This window comes from Pecten maximus, chromosome 15 (assembly GCF_902652985.1).
Source record: "Pecten maximus chromosome 15, xPecMax1.1, whole genome shotgun sequence".
Classification (NCBI taxonomy): Eukaryota; Metazoa; Mollusca; class Bivalvia; order Pectinida; family Pectinidae; genus Pecten; species Pecten maximus.
The window spans coordinates 31,290,200-31,309,369 of record NC_047029.1 but is presented as its reverse complement, the minus strand read 5'-3'; the positions used below and the strand labels follow the sequence as shown (position 1 = coordinate 31,309,369).

At 35.4% G+C, this 19,170-nt stretch overlaps 1 protein-coding gene across 2 annotated transcripts in view; it reads left to right on the top strand.

The window, feature by feature from the left end:
* LOC117343212 (probable N-acetylgalactosaminyltransferase 9) overlaps positions 1–19,170 on the top strand; it is a 41,553-nt gene that overhangs the window by 10,120 nt on the left and 12,263 nt on the right. Inside the window, exons 2-6 of one of the 2 annotated variants that reach the window (XM_033905551.1) lie at positions 3,553–3,719; positions 3,844–4,021; positions 15,333–15,533; positions 18,254–18,371; positions 18,680–18,767. In XM_033905551.1, the coding sequence (XP_033761442.1) occupies positions 3,553–3,719; positions 3,844–4,021; positions 15,333–15,533; positions 18,254–18,371; positions 18,680–18,767 (752 nt within the window). Of the gene's footprint in view, positions 1–3,552; positions 3,720–3,843; positions 4,022–14,622; positions 14,827–15,332; positions 15,534–18,253; positions 18,372–18,679; positions 18,768–19,170 lie in introns of both variants that reach the window. The other variant, XM_033905550.1, reaches the window with a different exon arrangement.

Below are 19,170 nucleotides of genomic sequence, written 5' to 3'. Positions count from 1 at the left end.
GGTGAAGCTTCGTCATGTGGATGGGGCCAATAGTCCGATACGGAATATTTTACACATCAAATAATATTAAAGGGTGTGAAGATGTTTTGTTTCAATATCAATTACAATTGATCAGATGATACTGGTCGTATTTCCGACATCGCTGTTGTCTAAAAAAAACATCACGGGCTTCTTTACGAAAACAACCCCTTTTGGGCCTCATTTAAATTAAATGCGAAACTCGGGCTTCTAGCTCTACTTGCATTGAGAAGATAAACGAACCGACGCGCTTCAATGAAGTGTGGCATTGTTTCATAACTGTCGTGTTGATTATACACTAGGCCTTCCGTCATAATGCACCCTTGGGGTATATATTGGATACCTGTACAAATCACCTACGTAGGTCCCGAGACAATAAAGCTTCACACAATACCCGTCACAGTTGTTGTTTCACGGTTGACTGGCCTGACCTCGTGTCATAATCGCTCAGGTAAGGCCGGTTTTCAGAAGTAATTTTTGGTATATTTTAACAGGAACCGGACACAAAATCAGTCCGGTGTTCGGAATTCAGAGGGATCGGTATTTGGAAGTTTTTTAATACTATAATAAAGAAGGACCAATTCCGTACAATGACAATTCGTTCGGTATTCAGAGGTGTTCGGTTTTTAGAAGGTTCGGTTTTCGGAAGTTGCACTGTACTCACATTTCAAGTTTTGTGGCATATCATTACAATTACTCGCATTTCAAGTTTTGTTGAATATCATTACAAGTACTCGCATTTCAAGTTTTGTTGAATATCATTACAATTACTCACATTTCAAGTTTTGTGGAATGTCATTACAATTACTTGCATTTCACGTTTTGTGGAATATCATTACAAGTACTCACATTTCAAGTTTTGTGGAATATCATTACAATTACTCACATTTCAAGTTTTGTGGAATGTCATTACAATTACTTGCATTTCAAGTTTTGTGGAATATCATTACAATTACTCGCATTTCAAGTTTTGTTGAATATCATTACAATTACTCACATTTCAAGTTTTGTTGAATATCATTACAATTACTCGCATTTCAAGTTTTGTTGAATATCATTACAATTACTCGCATTTCAAATTTTGTGGAATATCATTACAATTACTCGCATTTCAAGTTTTGTGGAATATCATTACAATTACTCACATTTAAAGTTTTGTGGAATATCATTACAATTACTCACATTTCAAGTTTTGTGGAATGTCATTACAATTACTTGCATTTCAAGTTTTGTGGAATATCATTACAATTACTCGCATTTCAAGTTTTGTGGAATATCATTACAAGTACTTACATTTCAAGTTTTGTGGAATATTACAATTACTCGCATTTCAAGTTTTGTGGAATATCATTACAAGTACTCACATTTCAAGTTTTGTTGAATATCATTACAATGTACTCGCATTTCAAGTTTTGTGGAATATCATTACAATTACTCGCATTTCAAGTTTTGTGGAATATCATTACAATTACCTACTCGCATTTCAAGTTTTGTGGAATATCATTACAATTACTCGCATTTCAAGTTTTGTGGAATATCATTACATGTACTCGCATTTGAAGTTTTGTGGAATATCCTTACAATTACAATGTACTCGCATTTAAAATTTTCATATGACAGAGCTTGTTATAAATCATATGTGACCATATTTATCCATAATCCGGCCCCCTTCCCTATATATATGTATTGCTAGAGCAAACAAATTTGGAAGGCTTATTTGTGAACAACTTATAACCATTATAAAATTATTGATTTTGTCAAATATGAAGAAATAGGTCTTATTTTTGGGCAGGGGAATATTGAAGGATAAACATGTTACTACACATTTATTAAATGGTACCTGTGATTTTAAGGTAAGTTTTGCCGCATTAAATCTGCTGAACCCTATTGACAAAATCCTGGATCTTGCCTTGAGCATATCCTATAGGTAATTTTTATAAATGAATGTGAAGTTTTGTCATAATTGATTTTCATTTTTATAACGTACCAGCTGGGCTGCAGAGCTTGATTCATTTGAATAGTCAAGTTAATTTAGTGCTGGGCTGTTTTTCAAAATTCTAAAAACTAATGATTATTTTTTAGCTACATGAAAAAAATGCTTCTTATAATGAATCCTATATTTATTTGTAACAAAATCCTTATATAAATACACAATATGAAATTTTGTACCAAGACTTTAGTCATTTTTGCTATCTAAAAAAATAGTTTATTTCAGAATTCTGTGAGAATCAGTTTGTAGGAATCCTATTGGCTGTGGTACGCGGTTTACATGTACGAAATGGAGAAAAAAAGGCAATAAGAAATTATCTACGAGAATTAAAAAGATGTTATAGAATGAAATTGAAAGATAGGGAACCACTCTGTCATCTTCGAATATTTCATCCATGTACAGTTTATGTTTAGAACCTTAATCAAATTCAAGGTTGATCCAAGGGTAACCTGTATGCGCCCTTTCAAAATGATATAGCGTTCTGGGCCCATTGATATCTTGTATCAGGCCCACCATAAGCTGCAGTGGGTCTTATTCCACAACTGTTGGGCCATATATATGGGGGCTCCTTGAAGGGATCACTTGGTGCTAAATCCTGAACAATATAAATATGATTGTGTTTATATTAGCTTACCATTATCATATGGTGGGCTATTCAAATCACTCTTTGTCCAGTGTCCGTCCCTTAACAATTCTTGTTTTTACTATTTTTAGAGAAGCACTGGATTGCATGATCACAGTCAAATTTCATATGTTGGATATTTCTTGTAAATTTCATTTATATTCCTCTTGTATAAGTTGAAAGTTGGTTAACCCTTTTTCTCAGAGAGTTTTTGATGGATATCTTTCGTGGATTTACTCTGTAAGAGCTTGATCCTCTTGCTTTCAAATTAAAAGGAAGAAGAGAAAAGTAGAAGAAAATCTGTCATACAGATATCAAACAAAGGTCATTAAGGTGGGCTTCAAGATCTTTTATGTTTGAAAACTGTGTATCAGATCATCTCAAGTCCAAGTTAGGATCAGAATGTTGTATACAGTAGATCAAGACAAATGGAAATGACATCAACACCTGTGGTTTTATTGATAGGAGTGCGTAGGCTAAGATCTAGCTAGAGAATCCATGGTTTTTAGTATTGATTATTCAGCCATTAATAGTTTACTATGCTATAAGATACTTTTTCAGTACATGTACATCAATACCTTCAATTAATTATTAACCACAATCGTATATAGCAAACAAGTACTTCAGTATTGACTATTTTAGTAAAGGACTAGACATATAATTGATCAAGTTTTAGGATTTATTTTTTCACATGTGCTAAATTCTTTTCAAATAAATCCAGCAGATGTAGTCCAGCTGTTGGTTGTTGTCTGTAGAGCTGTAAGGGAATAAAAAAGGACAGTTTTATGATGTTTTCGACACAATGTGTTTAAATTATGACATGATGAAACATTACATACATTTATATTAATGTAATAATATAGGGTGTTAAGACACTGTGTATTATAATAAAAAAGTTGATGAGTCGTATATTGTTTTGCAGATGTAAAGATTTAGAATACCCAAAAGATTTACCATCCGCAAGTGTTGTCATCATTTTCCATAATGAGGCTTGGTCACCTCTACTTCGGACAGCTCACAGTGTGGTTAACCGGTCACCCCCGGAGTACCTTCATGAGGTCATCCTGTTGGACGACTTCAGTGATCGGCGTAAGTTCATGATATTTATTAATTTCCCTGCCTTTAAATTGACACAAAATCAACAAGTCATTTGATTGATAAAAGTTTAATAAATTGTTCCTACTTTTTTAAAGTTTTAACATTGATTTTACAGCGGAGCTTGGGGAAAAATTAAATAAGTATGTGGAGGAAACATGGCCTGATGGTATCGTTAGGATTGTCCGCACGATGGAGAGAAGCGGCCTCATCAGAGCGAGGCTGGCAGGAGCCGTAGCAGCTAAAGGCGATGTACTCATCTTCCTCGATTCTCACTGTGAGACAGCTACTGGATGGTAAGTCGTTATAAAATGACCACTGTTAAATGACCACTGTTATAAAATGACCACTGTTATAAAATGACCAGTGTTATAAAATGACCACTGTTTTAAAATGACCACTGTTATAAATTGACCACTGTTAAATGACCACTGTTAAATGACCACTGTTATAAAATGACCACTGTTAAATGACCACTGTTATAAAATGACCACTGTTAAATGACCACTGTTATAAAATGACCACTGTTATAAATTGACCACTGTTAAAAGACCACTGTTAAATGACCACTGTTATAAAATGACCACTGTTAAATGACCACTGTTATAAAATGACCACTGTTAAATGACCACTGTTATAAAATGACCACTGTTATAAAAAGACCACTGTTAAATGACCAGTGTTATAAAATGACCAGTGTTATAAAATGACCAGTGTTATAAAATAACCAGTGTTATAAAATAACCAGTGTTATAAATTGACCACTGTTATAAAATGACCAGTGTTATAAAATGACCAGTGTTATAAATTGACCACTGTTATAAATTTACCACTGTAATAAAATGACCAGTGTTATAAAATGACCTCTGTTATAAGATGACCACTGTTATAAAATGACCACTGTTATAAAATGACCACATTACTTTAAAAATTGTTTGTAAATTTCAATGTAACATGGAATATATATATACTGATAGTAATGACCCTTTCTAAGTATTCAGTTGATACCAGTCTCAAATTCAGAATCTAGTATTGCTGAGTGCTGAGATACAAAACAGTACATTGTATGTATATATTGATTCATCTACAGCCTAAGTTGAAAATTACACTATTATAAATAATTAAGTTTTAATGTAAATAATTTATCAGGATAGTGTAATTTTCACGAGGAGCCAAGGATGCTTTTTACTTATTTGATAATATTTCTTGCCGACAATTTTTTCCTGTATTTACAGCAAAATGAAAATATGAAAGACTAAATTCTTTGTGGAATGATTATATACACTGAGTACAATGTACAGGAACTGATTGTTGGTTTTGTATAAATGAACGTATATGATTATTTCAAGAGTAATGTTCTGTAAATAAAAAAAGTTACACATGGAAAAAGTTACAATCTTTTTACTAAAAGACACTGTATTTGATATCTACTCCATTTGGTAAGATATTACCTCAAATAAATTTGAAGAACAAAAATGATCTGTAGACAGCAAAACATATTAAAATGCATCCTTTGAAATCTTTCAGTCCTTTTTAAGATATGATTCCTATAAATGTACTATATGCTTGTCTGTGATGTGTTACACTGATCACTGATAATTAATCAAAGGCCACTGGTTCACAAACACTTTTGGACTTTATCATATTACTCGCCCACAATTTCCAAAAGAATGTAATGAATAGATTTCCTTAACTTGGAATTCCAATCAACATCAAATCAATATAGCTTACTGATATAGATATGGAAACTTTCAAGGTGAGATGATTCGTGAGTTAAGAGAAGTTTGAGAATATTGGGGTCTAGTGAGATTTCAATTTATTAATAAATTGTGTAATCTTACTAAGCGTCTTCGATTCTACGTCTCCAACACATTTTTTTCTATATTTTCACAAGCACTGATTAAGTGGTTTTAATTTTGATCTAATATAAAAACCTGTGTAATAAGAGAATCTGTTAAATAAGATCAGCCGTGTAATGTGAAAACCTGTGTAATAAGAGAATCTGTTAAATAAGATGACCTGTGTAATATAAAAACCTGTTTAATAAGAGAATCTGTATAATATAAAAACCTGTATAACATGAAAACCTGTGTAATATGAATTAAAATCTGTGTAATAAGAAAACCTTTGTAATATGAAAATCTGTGTAATTAGAGAACCTGTTTGTTATGAAAATCTGCCTTTCTCCAGCCTTAAGACCCAGGTTCCTCTGTGTGTATATGTGTTTTTGTGTACATGTTTTAACTCATGTTGTTTTATATTGCTCATAAGATATTTATAATGTTGTAACCTATTTATAGCTGGGCCTCTGTACAATATAGATACCTAGCTGTGCATTAAACCATGCCGTTCACTACACTCTAATTGCATGTATCTAGTAGTAAGCCATTGCAGGGCTCAATACATAGAATTTGACTCAAATAATATGATGTGTGAACATACACCATATTTGTCAGCAAGTGGGAAGCCTCCTTCTTTAAAAAACTTTAATACTTAATTTTACACCAGGGGAGGACAGATTATTTGAGGATAAAATGTGGTACCGTAGCATGTTCACTGAACTGACTAGCTGATGGCTTATTAATGGATAAATGCAGTCAGTTTGACTGATGCTTTAAACTTGCTCTCACATACATGTTTAAAGAGGAAATGTTTCCCTGATGCTTGAATTCATTTTTTGCCCACCTGACTTAGAGCTTATATGCCTTGGTACAGTGTCCGTTGTTCATCCGTCATTCAGTGTGTACTGTCATCTTTTCTATTTAAACGACTTCTTTTCATTAATCAAGAGGCCCACAGTCATGATATTTAGAGGACACAGAGATAGAGCCCCACAAAGTGTTCATAAAGAAACGGCCTTGACCCATATACAAAAGGTCATGGGTCAAATTTGTTAAAGCATTCAAACAACTTCTTTTTAGAAATCCAAAGTCCTAGAATCATGATATTTGACTGATAGGCGCCTTGGATAGAGCCCCACAAATTTTGCGAGAAGAAATTATCTTTACCCATATTCAAGGTCACAGAAGTCAAATTTGTTAAAACTAAAATGCCTTTATAGACTCATGTTATTGACTGCTTGGTTCCAGGGATGGAGCCAACAAAGCTTGCACATAGAAATGACCTTGAAGCTAATTGAAGGTCACAGAGGTCAATTTTGTTTAAAACATATGAAGAACTTCTTCTGGTCAACTGAAAGGCCTAAAATCAAGGGTTTTTTATTAATTATTTTTTGATTAAATCAATTTTGATTAAATGAAAGGCAGAGAATCATCAACCAAGTAAATACCAGGTCAGTGATGCAGGCCTATTCGGCCTCTTGTTGTAAATGTAGTCATAAGATTTCTTTTTCCCATATGTCACCATGCATGCTATACTGATCTTATATAAATGTGGATTACTTTAAAACAGCTTACAATACATGTAATTACTAAAAAAAAATTGCTCAATTGATGTTTTTTTCAGTCTCAGCTGGTGATCATAATCAGCTTTGGATTACTGGCCAAGTTTTTTGTTTGAAGGTTACTAGACTAACAATATGGAAGCTTCTTCAAATTTCACTTTGGTTAAAGCTGTCGGCAACATCACATTCTATTGACAAATTTTGACATAGATAACTTGACTAACTATGGAAGATTTCACTATCTTGTGTTTTTCATATTGAAATATAACAAGCCAAATGCATGTATTCTAGATATGTAATCCACGATTTGTTAAAACTGTTGTCTGGGGGTTAGCCTATTAAGGACTCACACAACTAAATAATTTACTCTATGTTATTACTAGTGACCCAATCCCTTTATTCGCTTGTTTGAAGTTCAAATGATGTGCAATTTATATCAAATAAAAGTTTGAAGTTTTTCTATCGGATAAATGTTGTTATTGTATAGGTTTAATGGCATATTAGAGCACACGGATACTCCGAAGACAGTAACCCTGGCATTAACAGTACACTGGAGAACCCCTTCCTGGGGAGTTCCCGCCTTTTTACACCTCGAATACTACGCCATTCTATTTTCAGTAGGAGTGTATATTTTGGATTTTCCAAACCTCAATACCCTACACGTTATTCTCGTATATAGAAAGTACCCATTTCATATATTAATTACTCAGGAAAACAGCTACAAACCCAAGAAACACATTTTCCTCAGGGACTTGGTTCACGTGAAACACCAGCTGATTGGCTGATTTAGTTGTGTGAGTCCTTAGCTGTATCTGGAAGCTGGAAAGAAACTGAAGTACAGAAGGAGTTAGATGATAACCAGATGCACAGGACACAAAAACTTGTTATGATATGCTTGTGAAACATTGTGTGGCCATGCATGTTCCCACATTTAAGAAATTTATGGAAAATAAGGAGCCTAACAAACGAAAATTAGCCAAGGTTCAAAACATCAAAATCAATTGTTATATAAACAAAGTAATAATAAAAACAAAAATGATAATAAAATCCATTTGACTGCACATGCATGCACAGCATTAAGTTTTACCCAAAAACATTTTCATGCGAAAGATCAGCACTTAACAAATTACATACATTACATTTTGTATATTCATGAATGCTGACAAAACTCTGCAAAAATTCTTATGTTTTCTATACTTCATCCACAATTATGATATTCAACAGTTGTACATGATATATATATACACATGTATAGTTGTCCAGTGATAATCTGTCTATTTACCACAAAAAAATTCTGTCGTAACTGCTTGGGGAGTCAACACTTTATCTTCTTTCAATCTTTACAGTTTTTAGACCACATGCATCAACATTGAAACCTACAATATATTTATTTTGCAATTTTATCAGTCTTTGGGTTAAATATATACTTCAAGGTCGAGCAAGGCTTCGTTTGTAATTCACCATCGCGGAACATGAAATTAAACACTGAATACTCTTGTCAGTTGATTTAACACCATATGTTAAAATATGTTAAACATACAATATATATGTTAACTACATATATATAAGTGCATAAATTATGCATGCTAATTAGGTCATAGAGAGGATATTTATTTGTATATAATTTATATTAGACCACGATTTGCATGAAAATATGAGTGATCAACACTAACTTTATATTTAATAGATCTACTTACTGTAAGCGGTACTAAAACTTCAATAGAAAAGTCAGTGGTCTTTTTACCTGGTATGGGCTTATTGTCAGAAAAATACACTAATTAACTTCAATAGAATAATCAGTGATCTTTTTACCTGGCATGGGCTTATTGTCAGATAAATACACTAATTAACTTCAATAGAATAGTAATTGGTCTTTTTACCTGGCACGGCCTTATTGTCAGATAAATACACTAATTAACTTCAATAGAATAGTAATTGGTCTTTTTACCTGGCATGGGCTTATTGTCAGATAAATACACTAATTAACTTCAATAGAAAAGTCAGTGGTCTTTTTACCTAGCATGGGCTTATTGTCAGATAAATACACTAATTAACTTCAATAGAAAAGTCAGTGGTCTTTTTACCTGGCATGGGCTTATTGTCAGATAAATACACTAATTAACTTCAATAGAATAGTAATTGGTCTTTTTACCTGGCATGGGCTTATTGTCAGATAAATACACTAATTAACTTCAATAGAAAAGTCAGTGGTCTTTTTACCTGGCATGGGCTTATTGTCAGATAAATACACTAATTAACTTCAATAGAAAAGTCAGTGGTCTTTTTACCTGGCATGGGCTTATTGTCAAAAATTTACGGTACTTAAACTGCAATATAATAGTTATTGGTCTTTTCACCTGGCATGGGCTTATTGTCAGTAAAATGCGGTAAAGTTTTGGTAAAACACTGTCATCAAAACGCATTATCAAAGTATCATAGAAAATTAAAAGAAGAATATAATCATCTGTCCCAGCCTCAATTGTCCATCCTAACCAATGTGTATTGCCCCGAACTGATTTCCCAGCTCAATACCTGCAGGTGCCTATATCAAGTTAATACAGGTGCGTCACCTATTTCGCAATTCATTAGAGGATACTTTTTTGTGCTCAATGATTGTCAGTCAAAAGAATTACGATTAAATGTACTTTAATGCAGTGAGTGTCCCATGTAGTGACTGTCCAATGTAATGATCATGAGTGTCCCATTTAGTGAATGTCCCATGTAGTGAGTGTCCCATGTAGTGAGTGTCCCATGTAGTGAGTGTCCTATGTAGTGAGTGTGCCATGTAGTGAATGTCCCATGTAGTGAGTGTCCCATGTAGTGAGTGTCCTATGTTGTGAGTGTCCTATGTAGTGAGTGTCCCATGTAGCGAGTGTCCCATAAAGCGAGTGTCCCATGTAGTGAGTGTCCCATGTAGTAAATGTCCCATGTTGTGAGTGTCCCATGTAGTGAGTGTCCCATGTTGTAAGTGTCCCATGTAGTGAGTGTCCCATGTAGTGAGTGTCCCATGTAGTGAGAGTCCCATGTTGTGAGTGTCCCATGTAGTGAGTGTCCCATGTTGTAAGTGTCCCATGTTGTAAGTGTCCCATGTAGTGAGTGTCCCATGTAGTGAGTGTCCTATGTAGTGAGTGTCCCATGTAGTGAGTGTCCCATGTAGTGAGTGTCCCATGTAGTGAGTGTACCATGTAGTAAGTGTCCCATGTTGTAAGTGTCCCATGTAGTAAGTGTCCCATGCAGTGAGTGTCCCATGTGGTGAGTGTCCCATGTAGTGAGTGTCCCATGTAGTGAGTGTCCCATGTAGTGAGTGTCCCATGTAGTGAGTGTCCCATGTAGTGAGTGTCCCATGTAGTGAGTGTCCCATGTAGTGAGTGTCCCATGTAGTGAGTGCCCATGTAGTGAGTGTCCCATGTAGTGAATGTCCCATGTTGTGAGTGTCCCATGTTGTAAGTGTCCCATGTAGTGAGTGTCCCATGTATAGTGAATGTCCCGTGTAGTGAATGTCCCATGTAGTGAATGTTCCATGTAGTGAGTGTCCCATGTTGTAAGTGTCCCATGTAGTGAGTGTCCCATGTAGTGAGTGTCCCATGTAGTGAATGTCCCATGTAGTGAATGTCCCATGTAGTGAGTGTCCTGTGTAGTGAATATCCCATGTAGTGAGTGTCCCATGTAGCGAGTGTCCCATGTTGTGAGTGTCCCATGTAGTGAGTGTCCCATGTAGTGAGTGTCCCATGTAGTGAGTGTCCCATGTAGAGAGTGTCCTATGTAGTGAGTGTCCCATGTTGTAAGTGTCCCATGTAGTGAGTGTCCCATGTAGTGAGTGTCCCATGTTGTGAGTGTCCCATGTTGTGAGTGTCCTATGTAGCGAGTGTCCCATGTAGTGAGTGTCCCATGTAGTGAGTGTCCCATGTTGTGAGTGTCCCATGTAGTGAGTGTTCCATGTAGTGAGTGTCCCATGTAGTGAGTGTCCCATGTAGAGAGTGTCCCATGTAGTGAATGTTCCATGTAGTGAGTGTTCCATGTAGTGAGTGTCCCATGTAGTGAGTGTCCCATGTAGAGAGTGTCCCATGTAGTGAATGTTCCATGTAGTGAGTGTCCCATGTAGTGAGTGTCCCATGTAGTGAGTGTCCCATGTAGTGAGTGTCCCATGTAGTGAGTGTCCCATGTAGAGAGTGTCCTATGTAGTGAGTGTCCCATGTTGTAAGTGTCCCATGTAGAGAGTGTCCCATGTAGTGAGTGTCCCATGTAGTGAGTGTCCTATGTAGTGAGTGTCCCATGTTGTAAGTGTCCCATGTAGCGAGTGTCCCATGTTGTGAGTGTCCCATGTAGTGAGTGTCCTATGTAGTGAGTGTCCCATGTAGTGAGTGTCCCATGTAGTGAGTGTCCCATGTAGTGAGTGTCCCATGTAGTGAGTGTCCCATGTAGTGAGTGTCCCATGTAGTGAGTGTCCTATGTAGTGAGTGTCCCATGTTGTAAGTGTCCCATGTAGCGAGTGTCCCATGTTGTGAGTGTCCCATGTAGTGAGTGTCCTATGTAGTGAGTGTCCCATGTAGTGAGTGTCCCATGTAGTGAGTGTCCCATGTAGTGAGTGTCCCATGTAGTGAGTGTCCCATGTAGTGAGTGTACCATGTAGTAAGTGTCCCATGTTGTAAGTGTCCCATGTAGTAAGTGTCCCATGCAGTGAGTGTCCCATGTAGTGAGTGTCCCATGTAGTGAGTGTCCCATGTAGAGAGTGTCCTATGTAGTGAGTGTCCCATGTTGTAAGTGTCCCATGTAGAGAGTGTCCCATGTTGTAAGTGTCCCATGTAGTGAGTGTCCCATGTAGTGAGTGTACCATGTTGTGAGATTTTTCCTTCTAGTTTATTTACTGGGAAAGGTTTATAACATACCTCAATGTCATAAGGAAATGAATCTGAAAGTTCCTTACTGTATATAATTTATTCTTGTATCTGATAATATGTTGTGTATTACCCCATCTCGTATCTGTGTGATAGTATGCAAATTAATCTACCATAAGATTTTTCCTTGGCAGATTTGTCTCTTTTTGCTCTATGATCCTCCGGGTAATAACAGTACATTACTGATCATTGTGGCAGAATCTATTCAAGTGCCTGCTTCGTGATTCACTGGAGTTTTATCTCATCTTCACTAGGTGGTGATCTTTTTAAATTAAGTTTTAAATCTGAACAAATCATTCTTTAATTGTAGTTTACACAGATATGAAAATGATATCTCCCATGCATATCGTAAGGCTAGAGTTTGCTATCTATGTTTCTCAGAAAATCCTGGACAGATCTTGTTTCTTGGTTTCGTTTCTGTCCTATTTTTGCAACATGATGTTTTGGATTTAAATAAGACCAGTGAAAGGTCAAAGTTTATCTCCCTGTTTCTCAGAAGTTCCAAGAAAGATCTTTCTTAAATTTTGTTCATTAGTTGTGTTTGTGGATGAAGACCAATATTAATATAGCCATCAGGTGACCATCTATGATCGATTTCAAGGCTGAAGTTTATAAATACATGTGTCACTGTTTTTAAGTCCTGTTTATAAATACATGTGTCACTGTTTTTAAGTCCTGTTTATAAATACATGTGTCACTGTTTTTAAGTCCTGTTTATAAATACATGTATCACTGTTTTAAGTCCTGTTTATAAATACATGTATCACTGTTTTAAGTCCTGGGCTTCACTGACTAAACATGCCATGACCTGCTCAAACAGAAAAATGCAGGAATCACATGATTTTTAATAAAAATTTAATTCTAAAGATCAAATAATCCACCCTTAGAATATTACCGTATTTATCCTGTAATTAACTGATGTGGCCAACACATAAACTTAGAATATATCGTATTTATTCTCGTATAAGCCCAATACATACACTTAGAATATAGGCCTACTGCTACACATAAACTTTGATTATACACAAATGTGTGCTGTATTTATCCTGTAATAAGCCCAACACATAAACTTAGAATATACTGTATTTATCCTCTAATAAGCGGATGTGGCCAACACATAGAATTAGAATATTCAGTATTTATCCTTAAACTTTGCTTCGTCTTAAGAAAAGGGTGGCCGTAATTATTGCAGGATAATTATGCAATGGGCATGGGATGGCTTATTACCAGACATTTGCTTATTACCAGACATTTGCTTATTACCAGACATTGGCTTATTACCAGACAATTGCTTATTGCCAAACATTGGCATTTTGCCAGACATTGGCATAATACCAGACATTGGCTTATTACCAGACATTGGCTTATTGCCAAACATTGGCATATTGCCAGACATTGGCTTATTACCAGACATGGGCTTATTACCAGACATTGGCATTTTGCCAGACATTTGCTTATTACCAGACATTGGCTTATTACCAGAGATTGGCTTATTACCAGACATTGGCATTTTGCCAGACATTGGCTTATTACCAGACATTGGCTTATTACCAGACATTTGCTTATTACCAGACATTGGCATATTGTCAGATAAATGTTGTATGGAATACACTATGACCAGATATTTGAAGACCGAAATTTAAGCTTGAGAAAATGGATTCATCATAATTATATGATACTTAATGGATTTCAACTAATTTTACAGTGGATAGATATTTTATCACATAATCAGACTCTTATTTAGTGATTTTGTCCATGTGATATTTTTTCATGTGTCCCCAGTGTAATGGAATATTTTTCATTAGCAGTGCCAGTGAGAAATTGATTGTGACATTATAATATGGACAAAGATGTTATCATTTTATGTTTACAGCATGCATTGAAATGGTGCCAAAAATGGCTGTCTCAATCAGTTTGATTTTGTCCAAATTTTTACAATAAAACCTGTCAAAATATAAATTTTCCAGGTTATGTGATTAAATGTATTTAGAATTTGTTTTACTTCATATGAGTTTTTATGAAACTCATCTTGAAAATTTTTTGGTTTGCCAAGGATTGCAAGGATTATGTTTTTTACCAAGACTCATTTTCATCTAAAAATAAATATAAATATCATGATGTGAAAACTCAATATTGGATTTATATAAGAGAGATTTTTCGATGCATGCTGACACTCTGTCACACTCAGCACATGTAAAAACCTGTAGACATTGTATTTATATAACATAAAAAAACAACAAATTTACAAGATCTTCACTGCAAGACGTTTCTGCCATTAATTTAAGGGCTTCTATATTTGTCACCAAGATACATAACTTCATCTTTTCTTATTTTATTTGATGTTTAACCTATCCATGGTAAATTTTGTGTTTGACCTGCATAGTAAATTCTATTTTAAACCTGCTTGCAGGTAAATTTTATGTTCAAACTGCATGGTAAATTTAATGTTTAGCCTGCATGGTAAATTTAATGTTTAATCTGCATGGTAAATTTAATGTTTAATCTGCATGGTAAATTTAATGTTTAATCTGCATGGTAATATTCCTAACACAGATTGTTTGGTGAGTGGGACGTTATCCGTGTACTGTTTCTTTGATAGGATTGAGCCCTTACTAAGTAGAATTAAAGAGGATCCTACAACAGTGCTGTGCCCCGAGATAGACCTCATAGACAAGGATACACTCCAGTATGGCGGCACGGGAAGTTTCTCCGTGGGCGGGTTCTGGTGGAGTCTTCATTTCTCGTGGCGTCCAATTCCTAAACACGAAAGGGACCGTCGCAAATCTGACATTGACCCGATTAGGTACAGTTACCTTGCTAGGAGCTGCGCATCATCAGTATTAACGGAACTTTTTGGTTTTAGCTTTCAGATGGAGTTGGTGCTGAGTTCTCTGTGAACCTGCTGGGTGTTGGGTAGACATAATTACCGGAGTAGGAAAATTTTGATAAACATCTATAGTCTTTGCAGTTGGTTGTTCTTTTCAAATCAGTTACACTGTATTTCTCATAAGATTAATTTTTTCCTGAATTTCCATGAAATCATATATTATATTAATGGAATTACATAACTGATTAAATCAAATACACGTATTTGAAAGTGGAAATATGAAATGATTGTTTGATATTGAAATATAATGATTTCAACCAAAGAGATCCCAATCATTGATAAAGTCTTTTATTTTTTCCCCGTCTGATAAACGAGAGCAACCACTGCTTTGAACTGTAGATTTTTTATCAGAATTTTTAGTTATGGTTTAAAGGTTCTTTGACCTATTGATGACCTCCACCTTGACCTCTTTTGACCTCTAGGATTGAGCCGCTGCTGGCCAGAATCAAGGCAAACCCTCAAGCTGTTTTGTGTCCCATAGTTGACGCAGTTGACGCTGAAACCCTTGAATACTCCGGAAACGGAGGTTACCAAGTAGGGGGGTTCTCATGGAGTATGCACTTTACCTGGAGGAATGTTCCGGAACGGGACACGGTCTCCCGGAAATATACAGATCCTGTGGGGTACGATTTTCCCAACAGCTATATTGATTATTAAAGTAGCCCTTCTGATCTAGTACTGCTGTAAGGATGTGCAGGAGGGAAAATTTCAACAATGTATAAATAAGTATATATAGAAATTTCTTACTATTTTTCTTTGCTTCAAGAAAACGTTGTATTTCATTTTTAGAAACAAAAATAGATATTTATAGGGAAGCAGAAAGATAGAGAGACAACTTTGACCATTTTTTTTTTCTTGTTTCTTTTTTTAGCTTAATAAGCAAGGACATGAAGTTTTATATTATTGTGAATTCATGACAAAGTTCATATTAAAAATCATCAAATGGATACTAAGATAGGTGTAATTCTAATCAAATGGGGGGAGGGGGGGGGGGGGGGGGGTAATATTTGTGATTGGACAATGATAGTGTTGTTAAATAAAATACAATAGTGATCAGATACCTTGATTGGAGTGAAATACTTCTAGTTGTTTAAAAGAAGACCGCTGATCTGTTTCATACGTACAAAATTACTAGGTAAAATGATCTACAGATAAAACAGTTGTCAATGAGATACAGTTTGGACGCATGAATTCAGATTTTAGACTTAGTTTGGAAAGTGTTGACAATTTTTTCTAGGACTGATTATTTTTTGTTTCCTTTGAATTTAGATTTAGATCTTTCTTTTTATGTTTTAGTCCGTGCGTGGATGTAATTTACATGTACGTGTATAGTCCATTGATAGTTTCCTTAGTCCGCATGCTCACCTGATGTTAGCCATTTTCATGACATAGAATGTTCATGCAGATTGATGTATCTGACATCAATTCGTCAAAATGTCTGGTTTATTTATGGCTGGTTTCGGGGACAGAGGAATCTCAGGCTTTTGTACTGTACAATTATTTTCAAGTACTTTAGTCTTGTTGTATATTTGTGGAACCAAATATCAGAGTTTTCCCCAGAGAATTTGAGTAACATTTTATTTTTAATTAAAATGATATGTGTAGATAATGGAAGATGGAAAAAATAATTGTATCTATAGGTATATAAAAGGTTGAAATATAGGTTAATTTTGTGTTCTACTGACCTCATGTTAGAATCTAAAATATTGACCTTGAGCTTCATCCTCGGTCAATATTTGAATTTACCAGGTCAATATAACACCTACTTGTACTGACTTCACCAAAGGTTCATAATTGGTAAATATAGAATGAAAAAAATACAGAGAAAGTTGTCATGAAAGCTTTTATTTTACTGAGGTTCATATGTGGTGCCAGGTGTATCATATGTGGTGCCAGGTGTATCATATGTGGTGCCAGGTGTATCATATGTGGTGCCAGGTGTATCATATGTGGTGCCAGGTGTATCATATGTGGTGCCAGGTGTATCATATGTGGTGCCAGGTGTATCCTATGTGGTGCCATGTGTATCATATGTGGTGCCAAGTGTATCATATGTGGTGCCAGGTGTATCATATGTGGTGCCAGGTGTATCATATGTGGTGCCATGTGTATCATATGTGGTGCCAAGTGTATCATAGGTGGTGCCAGGTGTATCATATGTGGTGCCAGGGGTATCATATGTGGTGCCATGTGTATCGCAGAATTTTATCTCTGAACATTTCACCTGTGAGTTTTGATTTTACTTCATGATAAAGTACTGTTATAAACAGCTCTGAGGTTATTGTAGGGATTATGTATTCACTTACTGCTGCTAGCAGTTGACAAAATTTCTAGTTTATATCTCAGAATGTGCTTATTCTGATAAGAATAAAATTTATCTATTGTCCCAGAAAATTTTAATGGGTTAAATACCCCCCCCCCCCCCCCCCCCCCCCCCCCTTAAAAAACTTGTATGTTCAGCATTGGTTTAATATAATAATATATATATGTTGTGATATATTTAGCTTTTTCTGTTTTTCTGAAGCATTTTATTATGCATGACTGAGTTGCTACAAGTCATATGAATGATATAGTTTTGTTTCTGTAGAAAGGTACAACTTTCTGGATCAATGGGGTAGAGCTGAAGTTATACTGCTAAAGCTGCTGAACAGTTCTGTAGCTTTTAAATGTTTGTTACATAGAAAGTGTATTGTGCCTGTCATCTGTACCTCAAAGTAGGTCTACAAGATATGTGGTAGAAATAGGTACACAGTGATATAAAACAGAGAGGCAGGGTTAAAGAGAAACTGGGGAATAAAGCTCTCAAATACTGCAATGGTGGCAGTCAGATCAGTTGTGGTTTTATCAGACTCCCCTGTAAAGAAAATGCCCCATTCTTCCCCCATATTAGTTGCCTTTTACATCATGCAGTGTAATACTGTTGGCCAGTTCCCCAGACCAGCAGGGGTTGGGTAGGAGTATGTATTATGTCAATCAACATGGATGGACCATGTATCTGTTAAAGCTTACATGGGTATGTGTATTACTAAAATGTAAAAAAAAAAAAAAAATGTGTGATTCTATCTAAACACTTACATGTGTAGGTGTATTACTAAAATGAAAAAAACATGCGATTCTAATATCTAAACACTTACATGTGTTTTACTAAAATGTAAAAAAAAAAGATATGATTCTAATATCTAATACTGTACGTTTGTTGAGAAGTTTCTACAAATAAACTTTTTCTGCAATATCATTGAAAAGTAAAGTTTGAGCTTTGGAGAGAAATGTAATAATTATGCAAGTATATTTATAGCATCAGCCTTTGTGTTCACAATTCAAAATACAGTCTGATCTATTACAGATCTCCAACGATGGCTGGAGGACTGTTTGCAGCTGACCGAGAATTCTTCTTCAATGTCGGGGCTTATGATAATGGCATGGATGTATGGGGAGGAGAGAACCTCGAAATATCCTTCAGGGTAGGTCAATTAAAGGTCATATGAAATAAAATCAGGTCAAAGATCATATGAAATAAAATCAGGTCAAAGATCATATGAAATAAAATCGGGCCAAAGATCATATGAAATAAAATCAAATCTTCATGGTATAAATGGTGCTAAAAGGTCCTTTCAATGTCTCGAGGCTCTTTTTTGTCGCTAATGTTTCATCACCAGGGTCTGACCTCTAGATCACTTATAATTGATATTTTATTCTGGGTCATAAAAGGAACATGTCAATCCCCTGTGTTTATACCTAGTACATGTTTAATCTTCATTTACCTGAACAGGTATGGATGTGTGGAGGCAAGCTGGAGTTTATACCTTGTTCCAGAGTTGGCCATATATTCCGTTCTAGTCATCCCTACACATTTCCAGGTAAGAGAGAATCACCTCAAAGGACAAATGAGCTATCCATCATGATTCGATATGTCATCTGTCTGGTGTCAAATTTGACCTTTCAAAAAATTTCTCAAAACTCAATCAGTCTAGGGTCATGTTATTTAGCATGCTGGGATTAAGGGCTACCAGGTTTGTTTTAATGAATGTCCTTGACCTACTTTCAGGTGTGAAATGTGGCCTCAAATACCCAATTTTAATGCTCTATGGCCGTAAAAAAAACACACCAATCACAAGCACCAATCTATCTTAGAATTTCTTCTTTTCTGGGGCCCTATAGAATATATTCTATATTTTACTGGATTAACCTTAAATCACATGATCAATTTGGCTCCGTAGTTTGGTTTAAAATGTAATTCATGAACAATCAATTAACACATAT